A 12,254-nucleotide genomic window follows, 5' to 3' on the forward strand; every position below is an offset into this window, starting at 1 on the left:
CCGGATATTATCGGCGGCCAACGGTCGAGGCCTGGGTGCTAACCTTTTCAGTGGGGTTCCTCTTCGAAGTAACTAACTTACCAGGAAAGTTTTGATCGGTGCATTTGAAAACTTAAAAGCTACTTAGGAGGACAAAAACATTCACTAAAAATGGTATGTTGTTCTTTTTTGATCATTCAACTGTGTTTGTGATCAATCTTTAACCTTTCTATGATAACAGCTTGGCTGGATCTCGCTACATTGTCTTGTCGATGAAAGCGGCGTACAAGCTGTTGTTGCTGTGGGGAAGCGTATAAATATTCTGGTTTTAGTATTGCTGGGTTTTTGTTGACATTTGCAGTGGCGTTGTTGCACTTTCGCTAATGTTGATTTGCTTAGCGTTAGTGCAAAGTGTAAGCGGTGAAAATCCGCTTTCTTTAGCCGTTTTTCTTCATGTTTTATTTGTAAATAATTTGGCTTCCAAATTTTGTAGTGTATAGTTTGGCCTAATTTCATTCGAAGTGAGCGGTTTTCGAACACTCATTTGAATATTCGCCAGCTTGTTCAGTGAGTCTTATCTTGGTGTCAACACGGGCCCAGAAACAAGCATTTTGTTGGACGTTTTTAAGTTTCATATTTGACTTGTCGTCTCGAACTTTTTTCTTGGCTTTCAGGGTAACGAAGCTTCGCTGCCGGGTGATATGGTAACACACTGTAAGTTTGGCATCTGTTTCTGTTGACCCGACTCAATTTTGCGATTTCTGCGCATTTGTCCGTAGGTTATTTGCCCAATTGGCGTGCTAATAACCTTGGTCTTTTATTGTTTGCTTGAAAATGCAGTTGACGCCGATGAAATCCGGCGACTTGGCAAGAGATTTCGAAAGCTCGACTTGGACAAATCGGGCGCACTTTCTGTTGAGGAGTTTATGTCCCTTCCTGAACTCCAACAGAACCCGCTAGTGCAAAGAGTTATTGATATTTTCGACACAGATGGAAATGGCGAGGTCGACTTTAAAGGTTAGAAAAATATAACATAACTTTTGACTGTTGTGTGTATTATAATATGTAATATCGGTAATATCATTCACCGTGAAAATATGAGGCTTTCTCGCGCCCGTTTGGTTTTGTTTACGGTATGTGTCCCAGAAACGATAATTTCATTTATTTGCAACTTTTGCTTGAAAATCGGGCACTCCATTTTCGAGGATAAATTGGGAGGGATTAAGGTTCAGTCTTCTAAAAATGGCTACTCGAGTTGCTAAGATCTTTGCGCTTAACTCGCTTAATTGAAAATATGTCACGTTATCTACGATCACACTCCCAAGTTCAGTCTGTCAGCTCTTTTAGTGGGTGCTAGTTGTTTCGCATTGGCAATCTGGTTACTGGCAGTCTCAGTCACTTTTCATATTTCATCACCAGTTACAGCAATCAGCAAATATTCTATGTCGGGCCCTTCTGCAAGGATATGTTCGTTTTCTTTGTCCAGTGCAACTGTTGTAATAAGAATTTAAAACTACCCTCGCTCTATAGCCACCTGTTTCGAACGGATTTCGGGGAATACATTCGATTTAAGGGGTTATTCTAATTGAACAGAAATTGGATTCCAATTATTATCGTTCAGCCCAAGAATTTCTGAATCAGACTTTGTACGATTTTGGTTTGCGTGGATGTGCGTTTTTCGCGAAGGGCAGCTGCAGTTTTTGAGGCGATCCTAAGTCGAAAAATATCACATTTCCCGTCATCAACTAGTTTAGCATAAAAAGTCAGCCAAACTTGACTTTGTGGGCGGCTAAGAAGTTTGGCAATATCGTGGTTAATATTGCTTTAGTTGTTGCATTCTGTGAGAAATCGGAATCTTTCAGGAACCGTTTAATTTTAGAGCAAACAGGGCAGAATTGTTCGTCACCAGAGTGCTTTCTGTAGCGCAATATTGTATTTAAATACTAAGAATGGAAATTTAATCTCCCAATGACATCAGGGAATACACCAGCAAAATTTAAATTTGGTAGTTGCAAATATTGGTTAAAATTAAGAGAGCCTTGGCCTTCAGCCATTAGTAAATGTTTCTTTTGGTCAGCGTGTGTTAATTTGCATACTATTTCAAGTTTACAAGTGAAAGCAATAATCGACAGTGGCAAGGAAGGTTATCTCTGATCATTAAAAGTAGTCTGCTGTTTACACGTAGCCTCTTCGGTCTGACAGCAACTGCATGTTGCATTTTTTTGGAATCAGTTTTGCAAAAAATGTCACTTTTAATCTTAAATCTTCCTTAAGTATAAACATGTTAAAAATTTATAACGCGTCACATGTCAGCTCTAGGAAAAACTCCTGCCAAATGGATGTTTCAGATGGATTTTAAACTCTTTTGTTTTGCCCGGAGCAGAGTCATTCATTTCCCGATTGTACTACTACTAGCTAGTGATTCATCAGCTACTTTTTCTCCAGTGTTTCAAAATGTCCTGGATGTTTTCAATCTCAACTGTGCAATTTATTACCGTGTTATGGTGTATCTTTAAGATGAGTTTATAAATTATTGACATTTGTTGTTAACTTAATAAATGACATGATATGTGTGTCAATCATAAATGCAGAATTGCATAATAAAACATGAAACACAGCAGTATACATAGTCCTTGGTGTTAAGATTTGTCAAAAAGGAAAATTTTATCTGTGAAACATTGCTAACAGAGAGCTTTTCAACCAGGGTCGGTAGCTAGTGAAATTCCTCGTTTACATCAGGTTTATTCACTATGTTAGGGAAGGGTGAGATTTTTAAGGGGGTAAAAAAACTGATAACATTTTGTTTCTGGACGAAAATTCATTGGAATCAGCGAAGACATTACATTAAACTAAATGGCAGGCAGTTCCAGGGGTAATCTTACAATTTGTCAAAATTCCTGTGTGCTGATTGGCTCGTACCTATTGTTTATAAAAGTACAGACAATAAAAATGATGTCAGATGTAACACTTTCTCAACGGAAAAACTAAATAAATTCCACTTTACTTGGCAGTGAAACCACAAGCTTCAGGCAAGTGGTTCCACTTAAGTTGTGAACATTTTATGACGTCCATTATTTTATGATCTATAAGAGCACAGAGCATAGAAATTGCCAACAACGTTTAATTTTATAAATCTATAGAAACATATACATAGCCTTCCTTAAAGAAATTTTTGTGCACTGTGTAGTTTTATTTCCAGTAACACCACACTCTAAATTACATTGTAGACCCTGCATGGAGATTGTTAGGTTTGCGAAATTTTACTTGTTATCTCCTGGTGTGTATAACATATACAAGTAACTAAAATGCTATACTAACCTGTAAACCCAAGTTTGTTTTTGTCAGGATTGGCTTCATTTAAAAGCTCAGAAAAATCACCAAATGTTGATAAAACCAGTTAGTTATCACCAAAATTGTAAAATCCATTGATCACTATGACTGTATCTGGAAAGATAGGGTATGGCTAAATTGATACTATTGAATTTCAGCTGTCGTTAAATCCATCCAAGTAAATTTGCTCTAGATTTGGTGATTGTGATTGCAAATAGTTTACGGTGTGTTCGTTGTAGATGGGAATTTGTTATGTCTGAGTTTAATGTTTGTTTTTTAAAGAAACAACTCGGTTTGATTCTGATTTGCTCCTGTGGTAATCATTTATGCAGTGCATAATTGACTCTACTTAAATGATTCATAATCATGGTCTGCATGTTATGCCTTGAAATTTAAATCCGTCTTAAAGTTTATGGTGATGATCTCCCTTCGTTGCTTCGTCTCCGAAAACGATTCAGTTACAACCACGCACAGGTTACTTTTTACAAGTGTACACTTGTATAAAACGTCAGTCAGCAGAACCTCTGTAAAGATCTTTATCTGCTTTGTACATGCTTAATTGTAGTGTTTCAAGAAACTTTTATGTGCAAGCTGCTCTCAAGTTTTTTTTGCCTGGGGCACATTCTTGCTTTGTCAAGATGTCTAGATTTTCTTGAGCTATCTGTTAGCTGGAGTATTAATTTGGTGGATTGGTTTCCCATTAAGCAAATAAACTAGTGAGCAGAAAAGGAATGTGTCACATGCCAAAAACAGCTCCCAGATGGAGCATTTTTGACACCTGCACGTTGGTGGAGTGAATTAAGCGGTGTTGGTGAGGGAGGATATAGACAAATTGAAATAAATTAGCTCCTAGAATAAGTTGTTTTAGAATTTGCCCAAGTTTGACACTGCATCAGTCACTGTATTTGTCACGTACCCCACTGTCAATTTAACTCCTGAGCTTCCAAGCATTAAATTTTTCCCTGATTTTAAGTTTTTGCAGAATAATAATGTACTAGGTTCAACCTACATCAAGACAATTTCAAGACAATTTCCCTTTTGTTGATGAATCTCGGTTTTCTCATCACACATCTTCTTTTCAATAAATTGACATTTACCGGTAAAGGAGAAATTTTACCTTGATCACTTTTTTGTGTTTTCACTTAAAATCTGACAAATACAGGGGTTTCATTAAGGGTGGGACAGTAGGCAAATTGACTGTCTGTAAACACAACTTTGCTTGGTTGCCTTTAACATCTCAACCAACTTTTTCCATAAAATAACATACCCAAGGCAAGTCAGACATTGCCCGCCTGCACCAATCTCTTGCCTGTCCATTCAAAATCTTTATAAAACCCCTGCATGCAACTTGATCTTAATTTTATCACCTTGAAAGACTTTGAGTCAAATCTAACCACAGGGAATGTTAAACCAGATTTTCTCTTGATTTAATTTATTAAACAGAAGTAGTCAATCATGTGTAATGTTGTTATTAAAACCAAAACAGAACTTTGCTCCCACTGTTGTTGCTAATATTATTGAACAATTCTGAGTACCTTTCAGCCGGGCTACTGTACATTGCTTAGTACATGTATTTTGGTTGCAGCTTCTTTCAAAAATATGCATTTATTTATAAGTAATTTTTATCATATAAGATTACTCGGTGTGCCAGCCAACCATCTGATTGTTCAACACTAATTGTTAAGGAAATGTTTCGATAAAAATTGATGTTTAGTCTGTAAGATAAAAAATTAGGAATGTCCGTATATGACATATGTGTTTGTTCGAGGAGCGTTACAATCAGATTACGACAGATGCTTATTAAATACTATGTACTGTGACTTTCTTGTAACACATAAAATTTAGAATTGGACAAAGAAAGTTAAAATTAAAAATCATTCTTTTGTTACCAGTTGCCTTTCAAAAGTTTAGGATAATTAAATTTTTAATATTTCTCTGTATAATATAACCTATGTGTAGAACAAAATGAAAAGGTATTGTTTTCAGCCAAGCTTTGTGTCGATGACCGTATTGAATAATTGATAGCGTTGATGCATACATATTTAAGCATCATAGTTTTAGGTATCTACCAGTGGTGCTTTAATGGATGCCTATGTGTAGTTAAGGAGTTACCTACTTTGTGTTGATTTCCACTTGCATTCTAACTTTTACATGTAAAACAATTTCTTTCTAGTTACAAACTTTTGTCAGCTGCAACACCTTAGACTTCAAATGTAATGTTTTGCTTCTGTACCACTAATGAAGATTTATTCTTTAATTTCCTGGCCTGTTGCATTTTTCTCCTTGATGACATACACGTGTAATTGAAACAGAAGGCGTCTAACTACCTACCGCCGTGACCTAATAAAATCTTTTATTGCAACATTGTTTTCATTTCTTGTGTTGGGGTTCATTGGAGAAACTATTGGCCTATCTAATATTTATCTGTAGTCTGCTTGCTTGATTTTGTTTCTATCCTATATGTTATTGCATTGTGTTCTACAATAATTTTAGAACGCTTCAGTACTCTAAAACCAGACACGTAGAAAAAACCTTGAGGAAGAACAAGGCACATTGCACAATCAGTACATAGAATATTTACATTATTTCAAAGACAAGTTTTACTAACCATTTCAAAACCAACCATCCCAAAGTTTTAACTAACCATATGTACTGAAAACTGTTGATGCTTGGTTAACAGAATACTAAACAATATTATTATTCACTGACAAAGTGGAGGTGCGGCGAGGTAAATATCCATCACTTTCACTGACACTGAGGTGAATAATTGTTTTAATATATACCACACAAGCTGAATAACTGGTGGACCAAAAAATTATTTTATTTCTGACAATATACCGACAAATGGTATGAAATTTGAAAATCTCGCGCACCACGTGGTAGGCGGTTTCTCATCAGTGTAGAAAGTTCCTTCTCACTTTCTTGCAGACAAATAAAACTTTTGGAGACACTTGTTTAGTTCCTACAGTGTCATTTCTTCAATTGCTTTTGTGAAATTCATCTTGTTGTTGAAACCATGCTGAAAAATATTAGATGTTTCACTGTTTTCATTGTAATTTTAGCGTTCAGCAGTTTTCATAAACAAGGGATTGTATTTTCATTTTTCGCCTTAGAATATGGGGTTGAAAAGATTAAACAACTCACCATTTTAATTTTCAGGCCTTCTTTTCACATTACTGCTTAAGTTGTGTGGTAACTGCAAGGATCTTTCTTCTATAATTGATCTTTCATCTGCAGTTCAAATATATGTTTCAGACATTTACATTTATTTATCCATCCTTCAGGGGTATATTAGTTATTACGAACTCACAATATAACCAGCTCCCAGTTGGCTTGATAGCTCAGTTGGTAGAGCACTGCACTGGCATCGCAGAGGTCATGGGTTCGAATCCTGTTCAAGCCTGAATTTTTTCAGCTTCCTTTTCACAACTGCTTAGTTGCGTGGTAACTGCGAGGATCTTTCTTCTACATGTATTTGATCTTTCATCCGCAGTTCAAATATATGTTTCATATATTTACCTTAGTTTATTTATTCATCCTTCAGGGGTATATTATGTCATCCTTCAGGCGTATATTACAAACTCACAATATTTATTTGATCATTTTGCGCTACATAAGTATTAAATTTATTATTATTATTATTATTATTATTATTATTATTATTATTATTATTATTATTATTATTATTATTATTATTATTATTATTATTATTATTACAATATAACCAGCTCCCAGTTGGCTTGATAGCTCAGTTGGTAGGGCACTGCACTGGCATCGCAGAGATCATGGCTTCGAATCCCGTTCAAGCCTGAATTTTTTCAGCTTCCTTTTTGCAACTGCTTAAGTTGCGTGGTAACTGCGCGAGGATCTTTCTTCTATTTGATCTTTCATCTGCAGTTCAAATATATGTTTCATATATTTACATTTATTTATTCATCCTTCACGGGTATATTACGAACTCACAATATAACGAGCTCCCAGTTGGCTTGATAGCTCAGTTGGTTGAGCACTGCACCGGCATTGCAGAGGTCATGGGTTTGAATCCCGTTCAAGCCTGAATTTTTTCAGGCTTTCTTTTCGCAACTGCTTAAGTTGCATGGTAACTGCAAGGATCTTGCTTCTATTTGATCTTTCATCCGCAGTTCAAATATATGTTTCATATATTTACATTTATTTATTCATCCTTCACGGGTATATGACGAAATCACAATATGACCAGCTCCCAGTTGGCTTGATACATGTATCTCAGTTGTTAGATACACTGCACTGGCATTGCAGAGGTCATGGGTTCGAATCCCATTCAAGCCTGAATTTTTTTCCGGCTTTCTTTTCGCAACTGCTTAAGTTGCATGGTAACTGCGAGGATCTTTCTTCTATTTGATCACCATTTAATGCCATCAAACCAAACTTTGCTGCCATTTACATATTTTTTTTTACCAGCTGCAACATTTATCAAAATAATTTCCTCTTAAGTGACCGTGGCGAAATGGGAAGCCATCCTGTTTCTCCTCGGCTGCTCCAAGGTAAATACACTGTAGTACTTGGCTAATCACCTCTGAGCTAGCCAATCAGGGTGCGCGAAAAGTACTATTCACTTGTGTGGTATATACTAATACCTGTTACTAACAGTAAACTGCAATTTGAGCGCTGTGCTCTGGGGGACTTAATATAAGTACTGATGACTTGCATTTGATTCATTGTTATTAGAGTTCATAGAAGGAGTTTCACAGTTCAGTGTAAAGGGTGACAAAGAATCCAAGCTTAAATGTAAGTATTACTGGAAAATTTATGATTACACTTGCCATAACCAGTGAATCATGATACATATCATATCAAGGTGAAGCTGTAGGGTTTCACCCCTACCTTTTCAGCGTGAAACTCTCATTCGTTCTCGCTTGCCCTCCCCAACTCTTGCGCACTCTTGTTGCATCTGAATCTGCTCAAATTTTTTCATGAAAGTATTTTTGTCTCATTGACTTTTACAAGGGACAGCCTTGCCTATGGGATGTTTCTTCCAAAGATTATCATAACGAGAGGCAGCTGTGAAACCAAGACCTGTCACGCAATGAATATCACAAATCAGCTTGCAACAGACTCCTGTAAACTCCCATGCTCGTTTGGCCAAAGCACTGAGACTTCTGTGAGAAAGTCATTGATTATTTAAGTCAATTTTTGCAGCAGCCACCATTTTCTACACCATACATGTGCACATGTGCATTACACGCAAGTTTCCAGGCGGCTCCCTCAAAACATACAGACTATCAACAACGACAGTGCGACGCGCCTTACCGTGGCCACTGAACAAACTTTTTTTTGCAAGTGTGCCAATCAGATTACGTGAATTTGATTACCAGTCGCACCTCCTTGCAAAGTCGAACAGGCAATTGATGCAACAACTAATTATTGAAAACACATTGTTTTGCATTTCATGAACAAAGAGGAAGATATCCTGATTAGCTAACTTATAAAAAAAGTTTGTTGGGTGGCCGCGGTAAGGTGTGTCGCACTGTAAACGTTTTTTGTGTGGAAACGCATTTCCAAACACTAATAGTTGTAGATTCAGTTTAGTTGTCAATTGAAAATAGTCACTGATAATAATGTGCCTTGTCTGCAGAGGTCCTGAATTGAACTTGCTGTTTTGTTTTGTTAGTTGCCTTTAGAATATACGATATGGATAACGATGGTTACATATCAAATGGGGAACTCTTCCAAGTTCTTAAGATGATGGTAGGAAACAATCTGAAAGAAACACAGCTTCAACAAATTGTGGATAAGACAGTAATAAATGCTGACACGGATGGCGATGGAAAAATCTCTTTTAGTGAATTTTGTGCTGTAAGTTTTGTAGCGAGTGGCTTGTTTTCCCAGTTTAGAGTTTTTCATTTTGTTTTTGTCTTGTTTGTTTAGCTACAGAAATTTAGAGATAGCACTTGACTAGTAACATACCTATTAAAACCTGTTCAGCTTGCATGGGAGTGGGCAAAATGGCTGCACCTAACTGCATGACTTCCAACATTTAAATAGTAAAAAATTTGGAACTTTTTCTGTACATATAATATCCTGTTTGGGTCCGGGGTGACTTGATGTTTCAATGGCAACAAGGTTTTGACAGCAATGTTTTTTGTTTGTTTGTTTGTATGAGAGTGATGATTTTGCTCTCACGTGTACCCTTTTAAAAGAAAACTTAAGTTTATCTTCGTAGCTTTTGCATATTTATAAAATTTTAACCGCATTTCTTTTTTAGTTTGGTCATTTTTGAGTCAATTTGGACAGTTTTCCAAGGTTTTTGTATCAATCAAGAAATCCAGGCTAGCAGATTCAAGATGGTGTCCAAACAGAACAAATTACATAAAATATATTCTTGTGTAAAATGACACCATCTTTCCCATGTTGCAGACCTCAAAAAAAAAAAATAGTTGTGGACATATTATATACCCTCCAAGTTTCATTATACTTAGCCTTAATGCTGCTGCTGTTGCTCATGGTGATGATGATGATGATGATGATGATGATGATGATGATGATGATGATGATGATGATGATGATGATGATGATGATGATGATGATGATGGTGCTCTGGATGAACAGGCAACAGATGTGTCTGTCTGTTCTTGAAGTTAAGGGGATAGGGTCTGATAATCCAAGGTTGAGGAAGGATAAAAAGTCCATGTCAAAAACAGGGCGGGGTTTAGTAAATTTATTTGACACCAAAAAGAGAAGGAAGGTGTCTGAATCACAGAGGTAAAAACGTTTTGCTCTCACTGACATTTACTCATTATTCTTTTCAGGTTGTTGGTAATATGGATGTTCACAAGAAGATGGTGGTGGATGTCTAACGAGACCTAAATGAACAAAGTCGCTGAACTATTTATTATTCTTATTTCCAAGCCAAGACATTTTATATATAAAACAAATTGAACAGTCGTCTTGATCCGAAACTCTACCGGCTTCTGCTGTGAACCCAACAGTGTCGTAGCCATCACTTTGAACACTCTGTAAAGTGAGACGAACACAGACGGATTGTCTGATGTGTCAGCAAGGTGTTTGGCTGCTGTCAGTGCAGGACTTGAAATGAAAATCATGATGAATTTGCCACACAAGTACTATCAATGCTTTTGCCTGTGCATAAAATGAGGCCTTGAGTTTAGTTTTTTGAGGGGTAAGGGGATTGTTTGGTTTAACTAGTGGTATTTTACATTTAAGAAGGGAGGAAGTGTTTTTGTTTTGTTTATTTCATAATTTTTATGCACCCCACAAAGGCCTGGTTGCTTTTAACAACTCGAACCATCTTAAGTTTCCTATACTTCTCAAAAAACTGGTTTATGTCTAACATAATTACCACTGATCCCAGGCATCCTTTGAAATACAGTATGTAACATTTGTTTGAAAAAGGTCCTTTTTTTTTTTAATCGTGTGATTACAGTAAATTTTGTTGACTACAGCAAAGCCATTATCAGGTACATCGAACTTGTGATGAAGAAATAAATATAATTGTCCACAGTCACCTAAAGGGGGCATGAATTGGCTAAACCATGAGAACCTGTAACTGGTATTGGGCAAAGTGTTTTTTCTTTTTTTTTTTTTTCAGACAAGGTGTTACTTGATGACATTTGAAGTGAAAGCCAGTTCAACTATCACAAATTCAACATTGCTAACCATGCAGTCAATGAAATTTTTGATCACATGATTACTTTTAAGCAGTTGAGTGAAATTCAAGTTGGGCTGGGATCACTAGTGTCTGTTTTGGGATTCATTGTTGTAAGGGTTGTTTGGGGGAGGAGTTTTAAAGTGGTGATTTGGCCTTAAAATACAAATTGTTTCAAATGATTGAGTTCTGTTTTGGAATGAGACTTCATTTCACATGCGGTATTCGGTGTTTAGGGAAGTGGTCAAGACTACAATACTCGAACAGCCCCCCCCCGTCACCCACAAAATAGATGGTGGTGTCTGCCTGCAGCCTCCTTCCTCAACCTCAAAAGATGGTGTCTTTACTACATAGCCACTCCTCTATCCAGCAGTAAAAAATTACAATGGGATTCAAACCTCATTTTTCTTAGTTATCTAGCAATGCTGACTCTTAATTGCTAGCTGAATATTTCTGTGTCAACTCAAATTTTAAAGCCAATAAAATTTTGTCGGTAATCTTGATAAGATAGCTGGTGTCTTCAATAACCCCCTTAACCCAGGCAGGTGGGTCCTCTTCAAACAAACTTGTTATGACCAGTTCCCTTATTCGAAAATAGGGCTTGTTTGGAACAATTTGGATTTCAAGGTCAAATCGTACAGTGTAACTTACACTTTCCTTCCATGAAGCTCTTCAGTTTGGGACTGCATACTGGTGGGCTTTTATAAAAGACCATTGACTCTTACAAAATCTTTCCATAGCATGTTGAGCATTTTACATTTTTGATTGTTTAGTGTTGTAGCCAGATCAAAACCATTGCACCCAAATATTATGCAAATGTATTGTAAATTGATAATATGCAAATTTCATGCCCTGCCAGTTCAGTGTAACCAAGCAACAGAAAGTTGATTTTTTCTTTCATATGTTTTAATAAGCTCTAAGATGTTTAGAAAGCACCCAGGCTTTTGCAAGCTGAAAAGAAATAATAATTTCGTCTTGAAATTCTTTGATAAATGGCTTGTAGGCTGAACAACAATAAAGTTGGCTTGTAAAGAAACAAAAAATGGTGGAGAAGTATGATGTTACTTGTTGCGGTAATTATGTAAATAGGAGTACAAGATAGGAATCGTTACAATATTTTATATCGTGTTGATTATCAAAAGGCTGGCTGCTTTCATCAATGAACTTGATAAAATATTTGCTAGGATTTTTTTGTTATATTACTGTCATCTTTGAAGTGGGAACGTGGAGTTCACAGCCTGCATCTTACAACCTTCTTGGAAATATTCTATTTAGTCTAGGGAAAATAGTATTGTTTAAT

General features: G+C 36.4%; 1 protein-coding gene across 1 annotated transcript; it reads left to right on the forward strand.

Moving 5' to 3' along the window:
• The first annotated feature begins 33 nt into the window (after positions 1-33).
• On the forward strand, positions 34-11,456 carry LOC146487311 (calcineurin subunit B type 1). Its single transcript, XM_085086994.1, has 6 exons — positions 34-153; positions 654-693; positions 820-996; positions 8,017-8,076; positions 8,960-9,144; positions 10,098-11,456. The coding sequence occupies exons 1-6, from the start codon at positions 151-153 to the stop codon at positions 10,143-10,145; spliced, it is 513 nt and encodes a 170-aa protein (XP_084943120.1). The 5' UTR covers positions 34-150; the 3' UTR covers positions 10,146-11,456.
• Positions 11,457-12,254: the final 798 nt, after the last annotated feature.

The sequence above is a fragment of the Pavona decussata genome, unplaced genomic scaffold (genome assembly GCF_977016875.1).
Source record: "Pavona decussata unplaced genomic scaffold, jaPavDecu1.1 SCAFFOLD_16, whole genome shotgun sequence".
NCBI lineage: Eukaryota > Metazoa > Cnidaria > Anthozoa > Scleractinia > Agariciidae > Pavona > Pavona decussata.

What these genes read in the sequence shown, in the direction of transcription:
- LOC146487311 (XM_085086994.1), top strand. An exon ending in TGGCGAGGTCGACTTTAAAG is followed by an intron (nt 997 to 8,016) that starts GTTAGAAAAATA and finishes CATTGTTATTAG; the next exon opens with AGTTCATAGAAGGAGTTTCA. An exon ending in CTTTTAGTGAATTTTGTGCT is followed by an intron (nt 9,145 to 10,097) that starts GTAAGTTTTGTA and finishes TATTCTTTTCAG; the next exon opens with GTTGTTGGTAATATGGATGT.